At 37.6% G+C, this 27,727-nt stretch overlaps 1 protein-coding gene across 1 annotated transcript; it reads right to left on the bottom strand.

The window, feature by feature from the left end:
* Positions 1 to 9,046: 9,046 nt before the first annotated feature.
* Positions 9,047 to 26,766, bottom strand: FRG1 (FSHD region gene 1; the record flags this gene model as incomplete). Its single annotated transcript, XM_084231445.1, has 9 exons — positions 9,047 to 9,083; positions 10,213 to 10,323; positions 10,842 to 10,933; positions 14,887 to 14,991; positions 15,317 to 15,431; positions 17,289 to 17,346; positions 18,328 to 18,453; positions 22,672 to 22,742; positions 26,705 to 26,766. The coding sequence occupies 9 exons, from the start codon at positions 26,764 to 26,766 to the stop codon at positions 9,047 to 9,049; spliced, it is 777 nt and encodes a 258-aa protein (XP_084087571.1).
* Positions 26,767 to 27,727: the final 961 nt, after the last annotated feature.

Here is a 27,727-nt window from a genome sequence, read left to right as displayed (position 1 = left end):
CATAGTAACCTGATTTATTTCCAATAATTCTTGTTTTGCACTTATAACTAGTATAGTTATAATGCTTTTTATTAGAATATCTTTTTCTATTGATTTCTTTAATTCTTATATCTTTTAAAACATTTTTTTAAAGATTTATTTTATTTTTATACAAGAACCAGGATATAGGCCAGATGTGCGGGAGGGTGAGAGGATTCACCGGAGACAGAGTAGGGAACAGAACAGGCAGATTGATGAAATACACTGCTGAGGGGAGCAGCGGGCGAGACAGGAGAGGTCTGCCTCGCCATGTGGGATTCTCGCCAGCCAGCCGGGATAGAACCCACGCTGCAGAGGCTGCAGACAGCTCCACAGTGTGGCGCTCAACCGCCCGTGCCACCAGGGAGACCCAACATTTTTTGTTTAATGTCAAAAAATTCCAATTGAAATATTTTGTAGCACTTAGCACTATATTAGGTGTTTCCCCCTATTTTTTTTTCTCCTTTTGTGTGTGTGTTGGGGGTGGGGTACAAATCTCCCACTTTACTTACTGAATTATATCTACTAGCTTTCCTTTTGCGGTTACTCTAAGTGTTTTTAACTTAATTGAATAACATAGCTTAATGCTAATCAACACTGTTTTCTGCTCTTGAACAAATAGGAACATTGTGATAGTTTAAATCCAATCCTTTCTTCCTGTTAATTCTTTGTTTTTACTTAGTATTTTAGTTTTAAGAGCCTTGTACAAACTAAGTTTTATTATAATTTCATATAGTCAGTTTTACTTAGCTTTACCTATTATCTTCAATATTTTGTTCACATTTCTTCTTAAACCTTTTGTCTTATTTTTTGTCTTATTCTTGAAAGATAGTTTCATAAAGTGTAGCATTCTAGGTTGGCAATTAATTTCTCTCAGCTTGTGGAAGCTACTCTGCTATCATTTGGCTTTCTATCTGTGGTGAGAAAACGGTATAGTTGAATTATGGTAATTTTGTGGGTACTTTTTCTCTTCTCACTGCTTTAAGGTAGAAACTTTTTTTATGTAGTTCTAAAATTTCACCATGAAGTGTTTGTGTGTTTATTTATTAGCATGGCTGGGATTCACTGAGATTTCAGTATCTGATATCTGAAAAATTCTGAGTTGCTACTTCTATTACTTCTTCCCCTTCATTTATCTCCTTTTTGTGCCTCACTTGGATATTCTCACCAGGTTCTCTGTGTCTTTTGACATTTATTTCATCATCTATTACATCTCCTTTTCTCTGTCAGATTGTATTTGTGGTCATTTATTCAGTTATTTTGTATTTCATTAATTCTCTTTGCCTTTTATGTGATGTTTAATCAACCACTGAACTTTTAACTTTTTACAAGTTCTTATTTTTTCCTTTCAAATCTTAGTCTTTTTATTGCTTTATATTTCCTGCTTATTTCAGGCTCCAGCTTTATATGTTTATCTATTTCTTTACTATGTATATATCTTAAGTGTAGTTATTTAAAAGTCTACATTTTTTTTTCTTTCTTTTGTTGTTTTTCCTGGTTCTCATGAAAGGTGCCTTGTTTCTCTATGTATTTATAATTTTGACTGAGTTGCTTATTTTCTTTGAAAAAATTTTTGGATACCATTTATTTTAAGAGTAGAAAGGCAGAATCATTGAGACATTAAATTCTCTCCTTGGTATTCTTTTTCTTTTTAAATGAGAGGTGGTGGGGTCACAGGCCCATCTGGCTTGTACACCTCAGGGGAGATTTTTTTCCCTTTCCTTTCACTCAGTGCACAGCATAAGATAAAATGTTTCTTTATTGGGGCCTCCCTGGTGGTGCAAGGGGTTAGTCGCAGCACTATGAAGCAATCCACAGCCTCTACAGCACAAGTTCGATCCCCGGCCAGGGAGGTGACCCACATGGCGCAGCAGACTCTCCTGTCTCGCCCACTGCTCCCCTCAGCAATGTATTTCATCATTTTGCCTGTTCAGCTCTCTACTCTGTCTCTGGTGAATCCTCTCACCCCCCCACATCTCTGGCCTGTACCCCAGCTCTTGTATGCATAAATAAATCTTAAAAAAATGTTTATTACCCCTCTTTGTGCTCTAAGACTTACTTTTCATTCGCTGTTATCCTAAATTATAGTCCTGTGTACTCACAGAGTCCCTCCTGGGTGAGTTCAGGTTTCTACCTCCCTTATTTTGGATACTCGTCAAAGCAAAAGCTCAGTCTCTAGGATTTGGTAAAAACTAGCATTGGTACTCATCTCAGAGTTCCTGCTTTTTTCTTTATTTGGTGTTAATAGATTCTTTTGTGTGCATAAGTTAAAATAGATATTAAAAATATCTTACCCAGTGCATTAGTTGTCTTAATAAAGAGTGCCATTCATGGTATGTAACCTGTGATACTGCTGAAATCAGAATCCCTGATTTTTTAGAATCAAGGTGAAACCCCCACTTCTCTCTGTTCATCTTTCATTTCTTATTTATACCACATGGTAAATTAATCAGTAACTTTTTAATATTAAGACAAAACTAAGGGTTCTGATTACAGTTCGAACTGAGCAAGATAGAATGCTCAGTTTTATCTTGTGCTCAGTGGAATTTCTTAAAGGTAATATATTTTTATGTAAGAAAACATTACTACTGGATTGCAAAATGATTATATAATATGAACACAATAAGAAATAATAATGTATTAAAACTGAATGATTTACTAGGTTTAGAAATTAAAAACTAAGTGCAAGAAAATTAAATTTAATAGTAAGAGAGGAATTGGTTGGGACTGAGAAAATATATTTAAAAACTTTTTAAGATGAAAGTTGTATTGGGTAAAAGGGATGAATTAACATGCTCCAGGAAGATCATTAAGAGGTAGAGATGAGGGTTTCCAGTCTAGAAAGGAGTAACAAAAGCAAAATGTACAAATTTGATAGTCTCTAGTTAATCAAGATAGCATAAAAGATCATCTGAGGCAACAGAATTTTTAAAGTAGTTGAATGTAAGTGTGAATATAAATGTGAATGCTGAAGTCAATGTAACTGAGGAGAGAGACTTAGTGAAGGGTAAGACTATGTATGAACCAGGTTTCAGGTGGATCAAGGACACTTATGGAGAGCATAATTGCAATGGCAATGGGTGTGGAGTTACGTGTTTCAGAGTCTGCGTTGGTGAGTGGAGATAATGAAGAGTTTCAAAATTGGTACTTGGGGCCATAGTATATGACTCTCCAAGTCTGGGTGCATTGGATTGACAATTGAATTCAGCTGGAAAAAATCAGAAGAGGCATTTTTATGGGACCATGAAGAGGAAATTAGTCCTTAGGAAATTTTTTAGCCCTGCTGTTAAATGCATGAATCTTTTTAATTTTTCTATGCTGTGGAAAGAATACACTGGTGTGGAATGTGGCTATGGTAGTAGAAGGAACATGGACTAAAAAAAAAATCAGTAATCACAGGTGAAGAGGTAGAAGAGGTTGAAGAGACAGTGATAGAATTTATAAAAGGTCTTCTAGGGAGATTCTTAAAGCTACAAATGAAATACAGTCAACATACAAGAAGGTTCTGTTTCTACAGGCAACTTGGGGAAATTATTTTCCTAAACAATAGGGATACATTCAAACAATTCAGCTGTTGTACTTCACAGCTTATCTAAATTAGGATTTATAAGCTGATAAATTGTAGAACAGCCTAAGTTGCTCTGAGGTTCACCAGTCATTCTGAAAGTCACTTATAAAGCTGTTTTACATATACAGGTAACATGAGATCTAGTGATAGGAAAATAGGTAGTAACATACACAGGGATAAGCAATAATAAAAAGAATAAATATTAGAAGCTTAACATATTGCCTATTTTTTTGTGATTGACTACAATATACAACTTGTCAGGTGACAGGGAACTAAAGATGGTCATGAGTCAATTCTTTTACCTTGGAAGACTATTTATGTTTGTTTCCACCTTTTTAAAGGTGTCCTCTTCCAACAGTACTACTTAGTATCTAAGCACTGGAATTAGGGAATTGCATGATGGAAAAACAAACACTAACAAGAAGTGTTACACCCTCTTTTCTACTAGTAGCTCTCAGAACAGGGTTGCAAAACCTCATTAGGTTTGCAAAACACAGTCAGAAAAATAAACACATGCAGATTTAATTTACAACTCCTCATTATGTATTCTGAAAAGAAAACCTATTCTTTATGAAATACAGAGGCAGTGTTGAAACACATGGTTGTTTCTCCATCATGGAAAATAAACTTCAGTAATATTTAGATGAAGTAGCCCAGTGGCATAAAATTAAAAAGAAATCCACCAAATAGTGTCAGGGATTTTTTTCCTGGAATATAGTACACACACACACAAGCAAAAAAAAAAAAAAAAAAAAAAAAGTCAAAAAGTGAAGCTTGCCTTATCATCAAGTTCTCTTAATGCGGTATGCACATAAAAAAAAAACCTTCAAACTAATAGGGGAAATAAAGGCAGGACATTATTCTTTCATTTTTTAAAATGTTTTGTCTATTATTTATTTGCATAGAAGACCTGGTGTGTAGGTGGTGTGGGGTGGGGGTGGGTGAAAGGATTCACCAGAGACAGAGTGGGGAGCAGAACAGGTAGAATTTCTGAAATACACTGCTAAAGGGAGCAGCAGGTAAGAGGAGAGCAGGTGCGCCATAGTGGTGATAGCACTGAGACTTAATCCCTAAGCCACCAGGGAGGCCCAATAGGGCATTATTCTTTCTGTTGTTTCAAGTCTTTTCATTAAATAAAATAGATTTCAACACGTGTGAGTCTGCAAAAACTACGAATGAACTTACCGGTAGTAAGTGCCTAATATTGATTATGGGGATACCATAAGATAACAAAATCTTAAAGATAGTAATGTTCGAAGATTTTCATGCCAATTATAAAAACTGTCATGTCATAATGATATGGTCAGTAAAATATGAAATAACCATGTGAATATAATTCCTGTGACTGTGAGTTGTAGATAAGCCATGGGCTGTTTTGCATCTACATTAGGGCTGACTCAGCAACTCCACAGTATTTGGAAGTGTGCTAAGTCATCTGGTTTGATGAACCCATTTTAGGAATTCAGGCTTACTTTAAAATGCATGAATGCATTCATTCATTTTAATGATTTCTTAACCAACTCTTTTTGGTAGGATAATTTTTTGTATCTGTATCTAGGAACGATTTCTCATTATACTCATGCATAAGATGGAAAAAGGTGGGCCTCCCCTGGTGGTGCAGGCTGTTGAGTGCAGCGCTGTGAAGCTCTCCGCAGCCTCTGCAGTGCAGGTTTGATCCCAGCTGGCCGGCCAGCAGAATCCCACATGGCGAGGCAGACCTCTCCTGTCTTGCCCACTGCTCCCCTCAGCAGTGTATTTTGTCAGTCTGCCTGTTCTGTTCCCCACTCTGTCTCTGGTGAATCCTCTTTCCCTCCTGTGCATCTGGCCTGTACCCTGGTTCTTGTATAAATAAATAAATCTTTAAAAAAAAAAAGATGGGAAAAGGTGAACCAGATGACAATATTTAGATGCACTCATTCTCGACCTCTGCTGCTGCTGTAATGGGGGTTTGTATAAAGAGCAACTTTTTACTCATTTGCTGTCCTTTGCTAGCATGTGAACTCCATGATGGCAGGCAGTGCATATTTTCAATCTGTATCTTCCCAGTTGCCAGGACCTATAATTAGCTTGCTCACTGGAATGGGGGCAATCACTAGGGGAGCCTGAGTGTGAGCATGGTGACAAGGAATCCTTAACGCACTATGCTCAGAAATTCAGGCAGACAGAATGTTTCGAGAATCAGTCAGCTGGCAGATGATGTTGGAAGCAAGACTTCAATCTCTTGAGGGCAGTATTTCTCAAAGTTCAGGTTACTTGATTCAGAGTTATCTGAAGTGCTTATTGAAACATGTTTTGTAGCTCAATCTTAGACTTGCTAGGCCTACACTTCTAAGGACAAGTCTTTGAAATCTACATCTTTCCTAGATGACAAATATATCAATACATTGGGTTGTTGGAAAAGTCATGACTTTTTTTTTTTTTTTAAAGACAGTCATGACTTTTAAGGGTTGTGGAACTGACAAAAGCAAGGAACAGACTAAGTTCGATGTCAGGTTTCACAACTTTGGCACTACTGGCATTTTGGGTTGCATAATTCTTTTTTTATTTTTTTAAAAGATTTATTTATTTATTTATTTATTTATACAAGCACTGGGTACAGTCAGAAGCGCGGGAGGGTAAGAGAATTCGCCAGAGCCAGAGGGGAGAGCAGAGCAGGCAGACTGATGAAGTCACTGCTGAGGGGAGCAGCGGGCAGCAGGAGAGGTCTGCGCGCCATGTGGGACCCTCGCCTGGCAGCCGGGGATCGAACCAGTGCTGCAGAGGCTGTGGGCTTGGGTTGCATAATTCTTTCTGTGGGGGGGGCAGTCCTGTATATACAGAAGTTTAGTACCATCTTTAGCCTCTAACCATCTAGATATCAGAAGCAACTTCTCAGTTGTAACAACCAAAAATGTGTCCAGACTATGGTCTCCTGGGAGGCAAAACAGCACCTGATTGAGAATCACTGCTGTGGGGGGTCATAGTAGTAAGCACGTTTCCAATCAAAGGGTCAAAGAGAACATTGAGAAATGAAGTGCCAAGTTCAGCTACATCTACAGCAAGAGCTCCTTTGTAGGTTACCAGCAGCTCAGCAACCTTGCTATAGAGGGGCCATGTAACTTGACTAGCTGATAGATGGAACATCAAGACTGAGAGCTAGATGGGGTCTGGCAGCTTAGGTTAGGTCTCAATCCTGGCTGTGCACTGGAAGCACTGTGCAATGGTAGAAGCATACGAATGTGTCAGTCAACCTCAGTCCTGGTTCAGAATTTCCAGTGGTTAAGTCAAGGCATCTGATATACAACCTTGTTTCTGGAATACTCTGAGGGTTAGATGATACCTGAAATACTGTGTTCAGGAACTCAAAATAGACAGGTGTGTTCAGGAATAAAATTGCCTCAGCCCAGGCAGACTTCAGGAATGCTTAGTGTTTGAACTTTTAGTAGCTCCCATCCCAACTTACGAGAGAATGAAGGCATTACATTACCATTGTGTTAAACTGTCCTAATTAGGGAACTTCTCCAGTTTTACCCTCCTTTTATTTTGAGCCTGCGTGGTCTTTTGTAATGTTTCAAGTTCCCATTCCACTGTCTAATAACATTTTTTTTCTCTTTCCAGTTCCCTTTTTTTCTGGTATTTATAGGATTATCTGTGACTTGGGCAATATTTAAGAGACAAAATTAAAGCCTTGTTGACTGACTTGGATTGGGAGTTTAAAGGTATTCATTAGGCATCTACTGTATCAAGTAAAGTAAGGCAGTAGGTCAGATTTTCCACAAGCTGGCCAAGAAACATCGGTTTCATAGAATAGGACCTCATGCTTTGACAGAAAATCCAGAAGAGAAAAAAATGTCTCGGGCACTGTGTGTACTCTAAGTTTCTTTTCTAGGTGAAATACTGCAGTTAACTAAAAAGAATATCCATGGATACTACTGCTTAATCTTGGTTTAACTACTAGTTCAGCAATAATTCCCTAACAGCTCAGGAACTTTTCAAAACACTTCCACTATAGGCCAATTTTTTTGATGAACACAGATGCAAATATTCTTAACAAAATAACATACTGAATTAAACAATATATTGCAAAGACCACATATCATGACCACATGTGATTTACTCCAGGAATGCAAGGATGGTTGCATCAAACCCATCAATCTGATTAATCAAATCAACAAAATGAAGGATAAAAATCATATGATCATTTCAACAGATGCAGAAAAAGCATTTGATAAAATTCAGCTTCTATTTATGATAAAAACTCTTAATAAAATGGGTATAGAAGGAAAATACCTATAGGTAATAAAGGTGATATATGACAAACCCATAGCCAGCATCTTACTCAATGGGGTAAAACTGAAGGCATTTCCTACAAGATCAAATACCAACTCTTGCCATTATTATATAACATAGCTTTGGAAGTTCCATCCAGAGAGGTTAGGCAAGAAAGAGAAGTAAAAAGTATCCTGATTGGAAAAGAAAAAGCAACATTTTAAAACATGTTATCACATGCAGATTACTTGAAAATATACAGAAAAAGCTTTCTATACCAAAAAACTATTAGAAATACATGAAAAAGTAAAGTTGCTAAAAAAATCAATATACAATAATTTGTTGTGTTTCCATATGTAACCAGTGAACTAGAAGGAAGAGAAATGAAGGCAATATTATTTACAATTGCAGCAAAGAGTATAAAATACCACGGGAATAAATTCAACCAAGGAAGTAAAGGACCCATATGCTAAAAACTATAAAACGCTGTTGAAAGGAATTGAAGAAACAAAGAAAAAGAAAGATGTTCCATGTTCATGGATCAGAAGAATCAATTTTGTCAAAATTGCTACTCTACCTAAAGCAACATACAGATGCTCTACATCACATATCATTAGGAATATAAATCAAAACAATGAGATTTCATCTCACACAGGTTAGAAAGGCTATTATCTCAAAGTCAAAAATAATTGTTGGCGAGAATGTGGTGAATGAAAATGTAAATTAGTTCAGCCATTATGGAAAAAGGCATGGAGATTCCTCAGAAAATTTAAAGTAGAGCTACCATATGACCTAGTAATCCCACTTTTGGGTATCTACCCAAAGAATATGTAAACACTAACTCAAAAAGGCATATGCACCCATATTGTCATTGCAGTACTATTCATAATAGCAAAGATATGGAAACAGCCCAAATGTCCAATGACAGAGGATTGGATGGATAAGATGTGGCATAGATACACAATGGAATACAAGTCAGGCACAAACAAAGGTGACCTCTTGCCATTTGTGACAACATGCATGGACCTTGAGGGGATTATGCTAAGTAAAATAAGTCAGTGGTGAGAAAATGTAATTTTGGAATGTACATAGCTTTGTAAACTAATGTCACCCCAGTAAACAAAACAAAACAAAAACAAAAAAACCCCATTCACTTCCACTGATTACTTTATTCAGAAAAAACAAAAGGAGAATTAGTAACAAAAATCCTTGTCATTTGCAGTATCTATCAGCTTTCAATTTGGCTCTCCTGTTTAAATAAAGACAATTAGTAAAAATTAACATATGTGAAACATGCCCAGATATAGTCAACTGCTACTAAATATAAACTCATGCTTAGAAATTGTATTTTCAATTTTGGTTATATTGCACAACACTCATATTAAAATATTAAAATTTTACTTTAATTAAAATTTGCTTTTCAATATTATATTTCATACTAAATGGATTCTATTCTTATGAAGATCTTTTTGAATATTTAACAAATGTTGCCTAAGGGCTTTTTAATCCATAAGAGCAAATTTAATTATCCCTGAATTTAAGCATGGCCTAAAGTTCTATTTAACAAGATGGCAATGTAGTATTTTTCTAAGTGATAAAAGTTATAGGAGATAGACCCTATTATTTTTCATATCTGATTTTTTATTTCTTAAAACTAGACACATGCTTAGCTGGAAAACACTCTTACATAATTTACTAACTTCATGTAACAACTTGATCAATGAGTTAACAGAAAATACAGGGCAGAACAGTGTCTTTATCAACTAAGGTAAACAAATAAAGATTTTAAGGTTGATTTTGTAACACGGATTTGAGTGAGTGGCAGATTACCAAATTCTCTCTTAATCTGGTACAGCTAAACCTCTCTATCTATTATGTTATAAATCCAGGATCTTACTTACCTAATGGTAATAGGAATAGTAATGATATTAGTAATAGGCCATGATAAGTATCTTGCACACCTCTGAATCCAATTTAATAAAAGTTTCAATTTTATTTATTTTTTCTCATTATTAATAATCTATAGCACTCTAATAGAAAACACAGAATTTTGACATTAATCAAACTACTTTCTAATCCAGTTCTAAGTGTTATAAAAACATGATGGTCTATTCATTATGAAATAGTTTTAGTGAAACCTGAAGTTCTTGCAATAAATAAGTGCAGTAAATACTTAAGAATCTGGTTATTATTTTTTAGATACTCTTTCTTAGCAATCTTTCCCCAGACCTAACATTTCCTTTTAGGCAATATTACCATGAATTAGAAACAAAGACAAACATTTAAAACCTCTAGTGATTTAAAAAGAACACTGACTTTGTATATGCCCTCTAGCTTGGCTACTGAAAGTTAGTGGAAATAAGGGAAAATATGCCTACCTGTCCAGAAGTGTTTCATGTAGAAATCCGTCTTTTCGGGCCTTTTTAAGAATTTTACTGTCTTCTTTACTTATTTTAAGTTTGTGGTCTTGGAAGCTCTGAAATTTCTTACTGCAAACAAAGTATCTTCCTTTAAAATTCTCAGATTTTTATTATACATGCTTACTGATAAACTTACAAATATTTTTAAGGTTTTTCAGTTAGTAAAAAAAATCTAATTGTATTTCTTTAATAAACCACACCTTTTCAAGTACAAAGATGGCCTGAGTGCCCCATCATCAAGAGGGCAGTTGTTTGAGTAGCACTACAGAATGCCACTTATACTAGGGGCTGGAATCCCCTATGTAGTGGCTATGAAAGAGTACTTGGTTGGCATTATGTCCCGGCAGGTTGCAATCACAGCCAATTTATTAATGAACAGGGAGACTTGGCTAACCCAACTGACTTGAACTTTGAAAGCAAGCAGGATAATTAGGAACACAGATGCCTTAAGAAAAGCATTCAATTCAATGCTTTGTCCTAGAGTCTATATTATGTTGCCTCATCTTGTCCTGCAGGCATTTTATTTTAGGTGCTCTGAGAAGTACTTCATGGCCAAATCTGTAGGTCTAAAGGTAAAGGATACATACACATAATTGATTTCACACTGTTTAACATTTCCTTTGTCTTCTTCAGGAAGGTCATCTTTTTTCTTGGTTTCTCTTTCAGCGCAGGATCTAATCTGGATATTGAAAACGAGAACCGAGAACCCGACAGGTTATACATTTATCTTCCCCCTTTCCACATTACTTATCACATAAAAATAAGTTAATTCCATATGAAAGAAGAGACAATTAACTTAGCAAACCTGTCAGAAAAAGACAGTTTCTAGATACAATTTACGTAATTTTTATTAATAATTGACACTACATGTTTCTGCAGAACCCTTGCACCAGAAATACCAAAGAGAAAATTATTCGATAAACATTTTACAAATCAGATCCACTGAAATTAGGCAATAATTTAACCAATGTGATTTTGTCTTCAAAGTAAATAAAGGTGGATCAAATTATCCCTGGTAGATAGTGTTTCTTTTTATAACACTGTAAGTTTAGGATAGTGCCTATTTTAATTTGTCCAAGCTTTTACAAAATACATTAAACACAATTTGCTTTTACCTATTGAATCTCCTCTTTTAAATCCTGATAGCCTCATAAATTTTGACAGATATATGCCATCAAATGCCATAATTGTTGTTGATACAGACACAACAATTAGGATAAACTGAGTGGGGCAAGGAAGGGGGCAGAATTCAGGTACAATGACCCTGCAATTTCCAATCCAAAGTACCCACATCTCCAAAGTGATCTCTGTGGCTCAGAGTCTAATTCCAAGGATGCTTAGAAAGCGCTCGCCAAGGATATGTGAGTTACAGGTCTGGTTTTCCCTAGAAAAGCTGGGGAAATTCAGACCAGGTCCTATGATACAATACTACTTTTGGTTGGAGGGAACTACTGTTCTGATAGATAAGACTAGGACTTGGCTGACACAGATGAGCAGAGCCTGTGATGTAAAAGGCAAGGTGGAACAAGTGCTGGATTATCATTGCTCAGAGCTTCCAGGTACTTGACTAACCAAATAAACCCAGGGAACTTTGACAGGTACTTCACAACATTAAATATAAGTAATAAAATTAAAAAAAAAAAACCCACTAGTGTTTTCTAATGACTTATTTCCTGAGAAGTGTGGTATGGAATGCATAAGTAGTTTCTAGAATTTCTTGGGCCTGGGTACACATCCTGTCTCATCTAGTCTAGCTCTTTCATGTGAACTTCATGAAGTGACTGATTAAAACAGGTCAGAATGTGGGGCCTCCCCGGTGGTGCAGTGGGTTGAGCACAGTGCTGTGGAGCTGTCTGCAGCTTCTGCTGCACGGGTTCGATTGCTGGCCAGCCAGGGAGATACCCACATGGTGTGGCAGACCTCTCCTGTCTCACCCGCTGCTCCCCTCAGCGGTGTATTTTTGTCATCTGCCTGTTCTGCTCCCTGCTCTGTCTCTGGTGAATCCTCTCACCCTCCCGCACCTCTGGCCTGTACCCCAGTTCTTGTATAAAAAAATAAATCTTTAAAAAAAATAGATTGAAATTATTAGTGATTTTGGCAGTGAAAATGCCTTATAAAAAGTTATGGAAGATCTGGGCCTCCCTGGTGGCGCAGTGGTTGAGCACTGGGTTGCGAAGCTGCCTGCAGCCTCTGCGGCGCTGGTTCGATCCCCGGCTGCTCCCCAGCCACCAGAGGAGGGTCCCACATGGCGCGCAGACCTCTCCTGCCGCCCGCTGCTCCCCTGAGCAGTGTACTTTGGTCCTTCTGCCTGCTCTGCTCCCTGCTCTGGCTCTGGTGAATTCTCTCACCCTCCCGTGCTTCTGACTGTACTCGGTGCTTGTATAAATAAAAATAAATCTTAAAAAAAAAAAGACAAAAACATGCAATATCACTCCAGCTTTCATATGTGATGCTAAACAAATGGGATTTTAAAATATTCAAAGATAAAATTAAAAAAAAGAAAAAAATTAAAAAAAAAGTTATGGAAGATCTATTGAAATTTCTAATTCTTGTATTGTCTAGAATGGTATTTCTTCTTCAATTAACTGCACATGGTAAGATGAACGAATAGTTAGTAGTATTATCACATGCTTAAAAAGATTAGTAATATTTTCAAGATAAAATAAGTACTTAGAGACTATAAAAATGACTTATGAAAATCAGGAACATTCAGAAAATAAAATTAAGGGAGAAGCAGGGTAAGAAAGAGCAGTATGTCCATGAAAGCCCCTGAAGCAGCCTGGGGTGGGGGGAAGAAGCAGAAAGAAATGAAAGATAAAGTGATTAGTCCAAAGAAAGTTGAAGGAGTGAAATTAAAAGTAAGGTATCCTTGTCTGGAACAAAAACATGGAGGTTCAGAATTCTTAAGAAAATGATTGCAGAAAGGGCAAAAAATATTTGATTCTGGGGATTACAACATGGTAAAAGCAAAAATGAAGAACAAGTAACTTCCTGCTACAGCTCCAGGTAAGCAGAGGTCACTGGTGATCTATCAAAAGGCTAAAGCTCTAGAAATAGTACTGATTATGACTTTTATATATATTTTTTACAGTGATTAGTAACATGGAGGCTCAAGTATTAAGCAAATTTTTAAAAATCTGGTGGGAGTGTAAGTATACCCTGTATGGAAAGCAATGTGGCAATATCTAACATAATTACAAATGCATATACCCCTTGGGCCTGTGATTCAACTTTCAGAAATTTATCTTCAGATAGACTTCCATACTTATAAAATGATGCATATTCAAAATGATGCTGCAATGCTGTTTACAAGAGAAAAAACTGGAACTAACCTAAATTTCTCTCTATAAGGAACTGACTAAATAAATTATGGTACTTCCTTTAAAATGAAATACTATGTAGGTATTAAAAAGAAACCAAACTTTCTATACACTAAAAGAGGAAAAATCTCTAATATGCATTGTTAAGAAAAAAAAATCAAGGTCTAAAATAGTATGTATAGGAAGTTAACTTCAGGGTAAAAAGTAGAAAGATGCAAACATTCATATTTTTTTTTTTTAAGTTTTTTTTTTTATTTATAAAGAGCTGGGGTACAGGGTAGATGTGCGGGAGGGTGAGAGGATTCACCAGAGATAGAGTGGGGAACAGAACAGGCAGACTGACGAAATACACTGCTGAGGGGAGCAGCGGGCGAGACAGGAGAGGTCTGCTCGCCATGTGGGTTGCTCCAAGGCCGGTGGGGATTGAACTGGCACTGCAGAGGCTGAGGACAGCTTCACAGCACTGAGCTCAACTGCCTGCGCCACCATGGAGGCCCTCAAACATTCATATTTTTATTAAAAAAAAAATTATAGAAAACTATGGAAGGATGAGACAATTTTATATGCTAATATTTAAAACATATTTGAAAAGTGAATAATTATTTTTTTTAAAGAAATAAATGATTTTTATTTTTTTCTTTTTAAGATTGATTTATTTATTCACACAAGGACCGGGGTACAGGCCAGATGCGTGGGAGGGTGAGAGGATTCACCAGAGACAGAGCGGGGAACAGAACAGGCAGGGTGACAAAATACACTTCTGAGGGGAGCAGTGGGTGAGACAGGAGAGGTCTCCTACGCCATGTGGGACCCTCGCCGGCCAGCTGGGATCGAACCGGCGCTTCAGAGGCTGGGACAGCTTCACAGTGTGGCGCCCAACTGCCTGCACCACCAGGGGAGGCCCAATAATTATCTATTTTCAGAAAGGTATATTATCTATTTATAAGTCTAAAAAGCATGTGGAATTACTCAGGAAAAAAACACTATTGGAAGGAGATAGCAGCCAGGTAATTCTTAGATGTAGTAATTTCTCTACAACATGGTACAAACAAGCCTCAATTATGAGATTTATAGTTAAAAATAATTTTGGAGCATAACGTAAAATGCTATGAGAAATATTTAAAGTAAAAGTAAGTGATTATCCAACATTTTATTTTTTATAGTGCAATAACATAGATTTACAACACTGCTTATGATTCAGGGGAACAGGTTCACACCTCTTCAGATGTGAGTGACCACAACACTCTAAAGAGGTGTAATCACATCATATACAAGACATGTATTAGAGTCTATAGAAAACCATCATGACTACCTTTATCATTTCTTCTTCTCCTGCTGTTTTATTTTTTGCTTCAATATCTCCGGCTTCATTGCATCTAATAAAGCAGCTATTTGAGGCCAGTAAAGCCATTTTCCCCTAAACAAAACAACAAAAAGTAGTTATGAGGATATCTACAAAAGAACTCTTAAGTCTGGAGACTAAACTAATTTCCCCTCCCCCATCTAAAAGTAAAAACAAATTTGGGGGAAACCTGGAAAATAAAAAAAGAATGGAAACAAAATCTTTCTGTTCAAAGATAACCAACACAATAAATATTTTTAGTATATTCTATTAGTAAGACTAATTCTAACTAGATGAAAGAGAATTGATTCCTTTGGCTAAAAGATCCATTGAGAATATAACAGATACAGTTCAGTTTGAAGAAAAATTAACTTTAAAGACAAACAAAAATAATACTCACATCTTGAAATACTGGTTCCCACTGTTCTCTTGGTCCAATTGCATCTGAACGTCCAACCACGAGCCCATCTGAATTAATACCGAGGTATTTTCCATAGCCAGATTTCAGGGCAATTCTTCAGATTAATAAAATAGATAAATATTAAAAATGTGGAGAATGAAAACTAAATATGGAACATAAAAATGTGTTTATATACATAGTAATTCAGACTGGTCATATTCCAAGTGTCAAAAACTACACGCGGCTCAGTGGTTACCATATTGGACAATATAGTTGTATATACATTTTAATATTAAATACATTTTATTATATAACATTAATCTTTTCTACTATTATAAACAGTATTGCTATATCCTTTCTATACATAAAATTGCCAACATTTCCTTTGAAGAGTTTTGTAGGATAGGAATTATTGGATCAGAAGGTATCTAGTTTAAAGTTCCTGTTACATGTTATCAAATTGCTTTCACAAAAAATTTTTATCAACTTACATTCTTACCTTCCAATTAGGAGAGTATCTTTCTTTTTTTACATTTATTTTTTTACATTGTTGTTCATTTATGTATGATGTTTGATTTCTCCCCTCAGATGTAATCCCCATAAAAATTCCTGCCATCAAACCACCTGTGAAGGGGCCTCCCTGGTGGCGCAGGCAGTTGAGCACAGCGCTGTGAGGCCATCCACAGCCTCTGCAGCACAGGTTCAATCCCGGCCAGGGAGCAACCCACATTGCACAGCAGACCTCTCCTGGCTCAACCGCTGCTCCCCTCAGCAGTGTATTTCCTCAGTCTGCCTTTTCTGCTCCCCACTCTGTCTCTGGTGAATCCTCTCACCCACCCATGCATCTGGCCTGTAGCCCAGTTCTTATATAAATAAATAAATCTTTAAGAAAAAAAAAAGTGTGTGTTCTTCTGTTTTTATTAATTAAAAATCTTTCACCATACATACTGGACACTCAAAGAATGTATAGAAATCATCTGACTGTGATTCTAATTTTTTAGTTTACCAATTCCTTGTGATGCCAGAATTGATATGATATTTATTTTAGGTTAATGATTAGACCCATCATTATCTTGTTGATGTGACTAGCATAGTGAAATTCAATTTCTGTTTCTATTGCCCAAAGTATATCACTCTATACTTTTGCATTATGAGAAAAAGTTGGTCAGTTTATGATTGGAAAATAGTGAGCAAAACATCTCTTTGGTTCTTATGATTATGTAACATTTTCTGCTAGTTTAAAAAATACTTTTTTTTCTATCCTGTTTATTTCTTGACACCTAACCACTGTGTTTACATATCACAGTAATATCAGATCAGGTTTTGACTTATGTTTGTTTTCTTCGCATGATTTTTCTAATCTATACCCTATTTGATCTTGCTAAGAATCAGAATGTATGCTTTTATCTAGAATTGTGAGTCTCTTTGGAGGACACAGTTATTTCAAATGTAATTTAATAAAATAATATCTAACTATAAGATATACAGTGTCATAAAACTCACTTCAAAAAAGGCATTTTTCTTTTGAAATAAAAATTACTCTGTGGTTTAAGATAGTATCTTTTTAAATGAAATTAAATTTAAAAATAAAGGATTATTGGGCCTCCCCGGTGGCGCAGCGGTTGGGCGCTGGGTTGCGAAACTGCGCGCGGCCTCTGCGGCGCCGGTTCGATCCCCGGCTGCTCCCCGGCCACCGGAGGAGGGTCCCACATGGCGTGCAGACCTCTCCTGCCGCCCGCTGCTCCCCTGAGCAGTGTACTTCGGTCCTTCTGCCTGCTCTGCTCCCCGCTCTGGCTCTGGTGAATTCTCTCACCCTCCCGCGCTTCTGACTGTACCCAGTGCATGTATAAACAAAAAACAAACAAACAAACCAGCAAACAAATAAATAAAGCATGCCTCTATAAAAAAAAAAAAAAAAGAATAAAAAAAAATAAAATAAAGGATTATTAATGATAGTGCAACTCAAGCTTACCTGGAATCAGACAATTTGACAGCTGTAAACTGCTCTGGAGGACTAGGGCCCTCATCAGCTACAGGAGAAAAAAACATTTTGAGATAAATTTCAAATTTGTTGTAAATATACATACAAAGATATTTTCTAGCTTCAAAATAATGTAACTTTTTCTTTCAAAATTAAATATAAGAATATTATGATACAGTTGTATTATGATATAAACATATTAAGATATACTTTATCTTTTTAACTCGTGTTAGTTTTAGCAAGAGAGATCAGCAAAGCTATTTAGTCATTATTTGTCTGTACAAATAAGCGCTAATAGACACAAATCTAAATGTTTTAATTTATTCAAGGAATGGCCATTCAGATGAAATAATGCTACTTCTCTATCTTCTGATTTCTTTGTATAGTAGTGATTCCTCTGATGGGCTAAAGGGAAGGAAGACTTCAAATTGTTAACTATATTCTATTTTTTTTTTAAATAATAAATTTTATTTTTATATTCCCCATACAATTGCAACCCCCCCATTCTGACCTCAATCCCTCCCCTCCCGCCCCCCACCCCCCAAAAAAGTGTCTCTGGTTCATAGTTTTTTGTTGATTTTGATTTTCACTTTCTTACAGTTATTCATTTTCCTAGTCCCTTATTTAAGTTTTCTAGATTCCTGCTATGAGTGAGACCATCCGGTATTTTTCTTTTTCTTTCTGGCAACTATATTCTATTTTAATTTTAGCAAAAGGTCTGAAAAATATAGGAATTCAAACATTTGATTGAACCAGGTTTTCTTTTATTATTTAAATTATTCATGTTCTTTTTGATTTCCATAGATACTTTTCTTGAACTGTACAGTATTTTCAAATACTTTACTGAATAGGAGTTGCCAATAATTCGGAAATACTGAGAAACGAAAAAAAAATGGAAGAGTCAGATACAATGGCTTTGTTCCTTTGAAATATACTTGAGATGAGTTAAATTTGGCCTAAGTGAATGAATGTTATAAAATATATAGTTTAAATGGCTTTTGCCCTCCCATTGCTTCTACCAGACACAAACCTTCTTTATGTGGCGCTCCCAGGGTAAAAAGTCCATTGTCAAGTGCATGTATGTAGGTGCCTTTATCCATTTCAATTGCTATGGTTCCTGAAATTTCACCAAAGTTTGTTACTGTCCACCAGATTCCTAAAAAATAAAATTATAAATTTAGATTTTATACAAAGTTCATGTCACTGCTATTGTTATAATTATTTTCAAAAAATTTTTTTCCATTTTTTTTTTTAGATTTATTTATTCATGTATACAAGAACTGGGGTACAGGACAGATGCGTGGGAGGGTGAGAGGATTCACTAGAGACAGAGAGGGGAACAGAACCGGCAGACTGACTGAAATACACTGCTGAGGGGAGCAGCGGGAGAGACAGGAGAGGTCTGCCTGCCATGTGAGTATCTCTGCGGCCGGCCAGGATCAAACCCGCGCTGCAGAGGCTGCGGACAGCTTCACAGTGCTACGCTCAACCGCCTGCACCACCAGGGGAGGCCCTCAAAAATTTTTTTTGTATGTATATGTAGAGATGTAGGATAACTAGCACCAAAATCAAGATTTGGTTCTTTATAAGACAGTAGTACATATGATGTATCTCCCTTTCCAGCCCCCAGCCCTCTATGACTAATTTCCAAGGATAACTATTATAACCTGTTATTTATGTATCCCTCTAAGAAAATCTTTTCAGAATAGTATTTTAAACTATAATTTTATTTTTATTTATTTTTTAAAGATTTATTTATTTATACAAGAACTGGGGTACAGTCAGAGGCACAGGAGGGTGAGAGAATTCACTAGTGACAGAGGGGAGCAGAACAGGCAGACAGACAAAAGACACTGCTGAGGGGAGCAGCGGGCCAGGCAGGAGAGGTCTGCCGCGCCATGTGGGTTTCTCCCTGGCTGGCCGGGAATCGAACTGGCGCTGCAGAGGCTGAGGATAGCTTCACAGCGCTGTGTTCAACCCGCTGCGCCACCAGGGAGGACCTTAAACTATGATTTCAAAGTAGAAAAAAAATCATCAAAAACTACTGTGTGTTGCACTAATATCTAGCTCTTCAGTAGAAATGTTAAACTCTAGAGTCTATTTAAGCAGTCATTGCAAGAGTTTATATTTTAATGGGAAAAACTGGTCTCAAGGCTTCCCCTATATTGTGGTTTAGCTAGAGCAGGAATGTGTCAATCATTAATAGGATAGTAAATGATACCAAGAAATCTGCATTAATTTTTTAGGTCTGATAATATGCATTTAAAAAGAATAAAGCAGAACGAAGAAGAGAGACAATATCATTATAAGAAATGTGTTTTTATATATTTGTGGGTAAAGTAACATAATAGTTGTGATTTACTTTAAATTTTTCCAGGAAAAAAGTGCATGGTCATGTGTGTAAAAAAAAGATACTAGTTTAAAAACTTTCATTTAAAATTTGAGTTAATTATACCATACAAAAATTTGATTTTCTAAATAAAAATTAACTAAAAAATGCATCAAAGACCTAAAAGTAAAGCTAGCATTATAAAACTCTTAGAAGAAAACGTGGAAAAGTTTCATGACATTGGATTTATTGATGATTTCTTGACTATAACACAGTAAGTACAAACAACAACAAAAGCCTGACAAATTGGACTCATTAAAATGAAAAACTTTGGTGGATCAAAGGATACTATCAATAGGATAGAAAGACAACCCATCTAAAGGGAGTAAATATTCATAAATCACCTCTGACAAGGGATTACTATTCAGAACATATAGAGAATGCTTAAAACTTAAATACAAACAACCTAATTAAAATTGGGCAGAAGATTTGAATTCAGTTATTCCTTTCTAAACCTTCTGCAGACTGTTAGGTATTCCTTCTAGGTAGTGTCACATCATAGAACAAAGCTGTTCATACACTGTAAATTTTTATTTGTCTATTAAGAGGATATAGTTTGTGAGGAGAGGGCCCAGGACTATTTTGATAACTGATGTCTAACACAGAGAAAGGAGTGAGCACACATTTTCTAAATAATGAATTACAAATGTCCTAGTTTAAATGCCATGGAAGTTGACAAAATATTGTCATGACACCCACTCTCTCTGGTAGTAAGACTACAGCAGATACTAAAGAATAGAGAAAGCTTTTATTATGAAAGCCCTTTCTTTAAGCTAATCATCTCCCAGTGCTGCCCAGTGATTTACCTCACCTTCAGCTGACCCAATGCCTCTGTGTTAAAGGTCCCCTTGAAATCTCTGCCATAATTATGCACCTGGCTCAAAGGGGCCATACATCTTAGCTCTGGAAATAGATTCTAGTCTAAGTACCCTTCAAGGAACTACTTCAGTAAGCTGACACAGAGCTTACTTGGTTGCAGTACCTGGAAGTTTCATAACTTACGCAATTGTTAAGTTCAGTCACTTCCTAACCTAGCAGAGTTCACTGAAGCTAGTTTCTTACAGAGCTGCCCCTTGCTATTATTGCTCAGACTTGATATTTCCCTTGTGAAAGGCACAAACTCTTTCACCCTATTTACAATCCACTCTGGCGTTAGGTCTTCCCTTCAAGTCCTTGTGTGGAGTCATCAACACAGCTTAAGAAATAAGCTCGGTATTTTTTTTTCAGCAACAGGTACATCATTACTTACACAGGAATCTTAGGAGTTCAGGAATATGAAAGAAAATAGGAGGATAAAGAGTCAAGACAGATTAACTGGTCCTGGACTTAGCTTCCACCATGAACAACTAGGAAACTGGACAGAATATGTGAGAAAACTATTTTTAGGTATTGGAACACAGGCATAACAAGATTATAATGTTTGAGAAAAGGGAAACACATGAGGTGGACCTCATAGTCACTTCAAGATTTTTCCTAATGTCAGTTTATCAACCATAGTGCAGGGAGACAGAGCCCAAGAAGAGCAAGGCGATCTCACTCACCTGAGACTGTAGTGCCAAAATGACAAATTTACAGAGTAAGTACTGACAAAAGGGAACTGCACAAAGGTGGACACCCCAGAAATATACATGGGGATTCCTAGTAGTTCCTTGGCTAATGACAGGATTGTGCATGTGCTGGGCAGATTTCATAAGGCCAAGTACAGTGATCGCTGCTGCTGAGAGCTCAGTGAAGATACCAGAGGTCACCAAGTACTGGCAGACAGTGGAGTGGAATGAGCTACTCACAAGATACTGAGCAGGCTGGGCATTTGAGTGAGGCCCCCATGGGGACCATGTCCTAGAATAAAGGCTATAGTTTAGTTCTAAGGGTAAGACCAAATAGCCCTAATACTTCAAAACAAAAATCAAGCCTGAAAGGAGCAAAGGATCTTCAAATAACCTCAACTCAAGTTTGAAGCTGACTAAGAGACCAAGATTTGAAGTTTGACAAAGATAACAAAGCAGTTTAATGGGAAAGTTTATTTAACTCGATATCAGTAAGGAAAAAAAAAAGAGCAATGAATTATCTAAAAGAAAATATACAAGACTATCTTTATGATCCTGGGAAAAGCAAAGATTTCTTGGACTGGAGAAATAAGGCAGTAGTTACAATAGAAAAAAAAATTCATTAGGCTTTATAAAAATTAAAAACTTTTGGCTATTTAAAAAATTCCATTAAGCAAATGAAAAGTCTTTATGTACTTGTGTACTGGTTAATAAAGCAGCAGAGGCTTGAATGGCTTTTTGCAGGTGGTCAGGCTCTTTAGCACATGTACATCTGTCACAATATTTCACAGGACTGTAAGATTTATTAATGTGAACACTAGGAGCAAGAAACTTAAGACCTGAATGAGAGTATCTTTTTCATTACTTTTGAAAACCTATTTTTGATATACCAGTTACGATGTTTCAAAATGCAACTTGCCAAGTTTTAAAAGGAAATTAACTGCTTTTAAGTAGGTGTGGAAGGATAGCAGGACTAAATGGAAAAAAGTAGACAAAAATCATTTTTTTACTTTGGATGTATTTCTTTTTGGGACATACAAATCAGTGGCTTTGCAATTAAAATAACTACACATGCAAAAAAAAATTGTAATATTTACACAGCTAAATAGCACTTATCTATATAAGGCCCTTAAGTTTATGTATCAAAATCCCTGGGATACTAACCATATGAACGGTGCTTATTAAATAAGGCTAATGTTTCCTCTTTCTCATGATTGGCTTTGATAATGAAGAAAAGGCTTCAGTGATATCTACTGCCCTGGAGAATAAAAAGAATCTTACAACTATAAATAGTATTTACACACTTTAGGACAAATATGAATAATTCAGATTTCCTTCTATTTTTCTTTTTTACTACTCATCTCCATGAAAATGTTTTTTAATAGAATCTCAACAAATGTTAACTTTTCTCAGAATAAATCATTAAAAACTGACTCACCAACAATATCAAGTTGTGTTTCTTCATCCTCTTCTCTCTTTCTCTTCTTATCCTTACTCTTTTTCTTCTTACTATAGTAGATAATTATTATTATTTTTTTATTTCCTTACATCGCTGTTCATTTTTGTGAAATATTTGATTTCTGCTCTCATTTGTCATCCCCATAATTCTCCCACCACCATGTGACCATCACCATAGTCCCTGGTGCTCTTTATAGGAAGTAATTTTATTTCTTTAAGATTTATTTTTATTTATTTATGAATACAAGAACTGGGGTGTAGGCCAGAAGTGCAGAGGTGAGGTGGGGGGGGCGGTGAAAGGATTCACCAGAGATAGTGTGGGGAGCAGTGGGTGAGTCAGGAGAGGTCTGCTGCGCCAAGTGGGTTAGCTCCCTGGCAGGGGATCAAACTGATGCCACAGTGGATGGCGATAGCTTGATATCGCTGAGACTTTAAGCCCTGCACCACCAGGGAAGCCCTATAGGAGGTAATTTTATAAGTGAGTTTAGATATGTTGATATGCATGGTAAATATAAGATGGAATCTAGGAAGTCTTTTAAACTATATGTTGATCTATCAATTATTGATTTACGATATACTCTCTTCTCATTCTGAGAGGTTTTTCTGATCCAGCATACACAGTGTTATTGTTAAGAGGATAGACTATGGAGCCAGACTGCCTGGTTTTGAGTCCAGATTCTGTCATTTCATAGTTTGTGATTTCTGTAGAAATTACTTAATCACTATGAGAGTCATTTTCTCCACCTATAAAATTAGGTTAATAATTTATTTTTATTTTTATTTATACAAGAACTGAGGTATAGATCAGAGGTGTGGGAGGGTGAGAGAATTCACCAGAGATAGAATGGGGAGCAGAACAGGCAGATGGACTCAAGACACTGCTGAAGGGAGCAGCGGGTAAGGCAGGAGAGGTCTGCCACACCATGTGGGTTTCTCCCTGGCTGGCCGGGAATTGAACGGGCACTGCAGAGGCTGTGGATAGCTTCACAGCACAGCACTCAACCAGCTGCGCCACTAGGGAGGCCCTAGGTTAACACTTTTATCTCAACACTTAAGGTTATTGTGAAAATTTTGAGTTAATGTACATCCTCACACATAGTTGGTGAGAATGTAAAATGGTGCAGTCACTTTGGTAAAGTTAGGGGTTTCCTCAAAAAGTTAAACACAGAATTATTATACAACCTAAGAATCTTACTCCTAAATATATACCCAAGAGAAAACAAGTCCACACAAAAATCTGTGAAAGAATATTTATAACTACATTATTCATAACAACCAAAAAAGGGGAAATATAATCAAATGTCCATTAGCTGATGAATGGACATATTACCCAAAATGTGTTAGTTATACAATGGAATATTGTTTAGCCATAAAAAGAAATGAGTACTGACATATGCTGCAACATCGATTAATCTTAAAAATGTTACACTAAGAAGCCAGACACAAAAGACTGCATATTATAAGATTCCATTCACATGAAATAGTCAGAACAGGAAAATCCATAGTTAGAAAGATAATTAGTGTTTGCAGGGACTGGGCTATTAGGGAAAAGAGCAGTGAGTGCTTAAAGGGTAAAGGGTTTCCTTCTGAGGTAACAAAAATATTTAGCAACTAGATGTTACTGTGAATATACCAAAAAAACCCCAACCCCCTCAATGTATTGTACTTTAAAAGGGTGGATTTTATGGTATATGGAGTATATCTCAATTAAAAAAAAAAACCTCTCGAGCTTTTGCACAGCAAAAGAGACAATAACAAAAACAAAGAGAAACCCCACCAACTGGGAGAACATTTTTGCACCCAACACTAATGATAAAGGACTGATCACAAAAATCTGCAAAGAGCTGATGAGACTCAACAACAACAAAGAAAATAATCCAGTCAAAAAATGGGCAGAAGAGCTTAAAAGAAACTTCTCTGAAGAGGAAATGCAAATGGCCAACAGACATATGAAAAAATGTTCAACATCACTTGTCATCAGGGAAATGCAAATCAAAACTACCATGAGATACCATCTTACACCAGTGAGAATGGCACATATTAAAAAAACTAGCAACAACAAATGTTGGCGAGGGTGTGGAGAAAAAGGAACTCTTCTGCACTGTTGGTGGGAGTGCAAACTGGTCCAACCACTGTGGAAAGCTGTGTGGAGATTTCTGGACCTACTAAACATAGAGCATCCATGTGATCCAGCAATTCCACTCCTAGGTATTTACCCAAAGGACACAGAAACATCAATTCCAAAGAACACCTGCACCCCTATGTTTATAGCAGCACTGTTTACAATAGCTAAGCTTTGGAAACAACCCAAATGCCCAAAAATAGATGACTGGATCAAGAAGATGTGGTACATATATACCATGGAATATTACTCAGCATTCAAAAAAGATAAACACATGCAATTTGCTGCAACATGGATGGCGCTGGAAGGGATCATGCTCAGCGAAATAAGCCAAAAAGAAAAAGAAAAATACCGGATGGTCTCACTCATAGCAGGAATCTAGAAAACTTAAATAAGGGACCAGGAAAATGAATAACTATAAGAAAGTGAAAATCAAAATCAACAAAAAACTATGAACCGAGACACTTTTAGGGGGGCGGGGGTGGGAGGGGAGGGATTGGGGTCAGAATGGGGGGCTGCAATTGTATGGGGAATATAACAATAAAATTTATAAAAAAAAAAAAAAAACCTCTCAAGAATTTTTTTTTTAAAAGCTAATATGCAAAGTTGTTTAGTACAGTTCTTGGAACACAGAAAGTGACTATCACTATTTATTATGATTGCTGTTATATATATATTATGTTAACACAGTTATGATATAATTTTAAGACATGCTTGTTTACATTTTTCCATCATAAAGTAAGTTTTCTGAAGTTCACGTCTCTCTCCTTCCTGTAAATTTAGGCAACATCATATAGATACATTAGACAACTCCCGACTTCTGTAAAAATCATTTAAAAACTGTATTAAACGTTTTCCTTGCAGACTGTATAAAATCATTATGGAGTTCGAATTCAGACAACTTTTCTAGAGTTACTTGGATGCTGTACCCAGACTATAGTCCAGTCTCAATTCCTTAATAAACTCACTTATGCGTCAATCAATTTACATAAGTGAACAATCCTCATAATTCTTTGCGTATCATTATTTCCTCTTTATAGTGACCAAATGGAAGCCAATGAGATTAACCAGCATCCCACACATCACAAAATTAGTAACTGGTGGAGTCCACAGTTGAGTCCATATCCCTATCAAAAGTCATATCCTTAATCCGTGTGATTCTGCCCAGTTCCAATCTGTATATTGCATTAAAAAAAATCTATGCAGATTTTCTTTAGGAAGGAGATGACAGTGACAATAATGACTAGTAATACTGTTATTGTCATGAATGTGTTTTCAGACTTAACTCAGTCCTCACGAGCTGAGGTCACGAGTGGGGTTGGGAGGAAGGGGCTCAGAGATCCCAAACTTGCAGCTTCTGGGCTATTCCCTGGTCTCTGCCCAGGTCTCCCCAGGTCTGTACAGGTGTGGGAACTGAGTCCAGCACTGGAGGGAAAATGAGCTAATCAGGCTTTTTGCACTACTAGCCTTTGTGGCCATCACCTGTGGCCTTGATTTGTTAAAGCGGAGGGCGCGTGGGCGCGGGTCTGGTAGTGGACACCTGGAGCCTGGGCGAGCCCACGTGTGAACACCTGAGCCTGGTGGGCAGGGGTGTAAGGACGGTCACTCAGAGACAGAGGACAACGAGGAGAGGAAGAGAGCGTGACTACAGAAGTAGGCGAGACCAGAAAGAAGGCCCGAGAGGGCCCGGAGAGACTGTTAAAAGATTCCCAGGGGCCTCGGGGCTCCGTCGCCTCCCGGACCCCCTGACCGCCCTGCGCCAGGTCGCCCCCTGCAAGCACCTCTCCTAGGTCCAGAGGCCGGGCCCAGCGCTGGGAGCCTAAGTGGCGAGGGCAGAGGCTGCTCAGAAAAGCGGGAAAGCGTGTGTCGGGCGAACTTGGGGGGTCCTCACCTCTTAGCCTTGGTTCCCTTGAGCACGAGCTTGGTGGACTTCACGTAGGAGTACTCGGCCATGGCTCCCTCGGGAGAGAGGGAGGTGGGAGCCGGCTCAGGACAAAATGCCTCGGCTAGCGCAGACAGGCGACGGGGGTACAAAAATGGAGCCGGGGTACAAACTCCCTGAAAATGTAGCAACTGAGGAAGTGGACGCCCCTCACTCGAATCACTGTGTTGTTCCCCACGAATACAGATTCCTAAATGAAGAACCCCACTTCCTGTTTACTACCTGGCGCTACGGCAAGCGCGGGGGGCCGAAATACATCGATTGCGTGTGCGTTAGCGTTTCCCTAATTGAGGAAACCTTGAGTGCTGCCCTCTGGTGGACGCCGCAGTTGTAACAGCCGCGGTTGGCCTCCCGAGCCGACAGAGATTGCCTTCCTGCTAGGTCTTGGGAGAAGCCGACAATTTGGTTGACAAGAGGATGAAGCGACGCTGCAGCTCTCTCAGTGCTGCAGGCAGGGAGCCAGGGCTGATTGCCTGGCCCAGTCGAGTGTCTGGACCGCGTTTGGGGATAGGGTCCAGGTGGGTGGGTAGCATCGAGCGCTTTCCCTGGCCTGGGACATCTTTTTTTTTTTTTTAATATTTATTTATTTATGCATAAAAGAAATGAGGTACAGGCCAGAGGTGTGGGGGGTGAGAGGAATCACCAGAGACAGAGTGGGGAACAGAACAGGCAGACTGACTGAAATACACTGCTGAGGGAAGCAGTGGGCGAGACAGAAGAGGTCTGCCTCCTCATATGGATTGCTCCCTGGCCTGCCTGGGATCGAACTCATGCTGCAGTGGCTGGCGATAGCTTGGTAGCACTGAGACTAGGATACCTACTTTATAGATTAAGATACTGCCTTAGCTGACTTGCATCAGCTGATAAGCTAACACTCTCTGGTACTCCAGTAAATCCCACTGACTGATGTCCACTGCGAGCTGAAAGTCATTTGTTCTTGTAATTATAGAATTTAAACAAATACATATAAGC

The sequence above is a fragment of the Talpa europaea genome (assembly GCF_964194135.1).
Source record: "Talpa europaea genome assembly, chromosome: 4".
NCBI classification, from domain to species: domain Eukaryota; kingdom Metazoa; phylum Chordata; class Mammalia; order Eulipotyphla; family Talpidae; genus Talpa; species Talpa europaea.
Note: the sequence above shows the minus strand (reverse complement) of the source record. Positions and strands in the feature narration are given on the sequence as shown.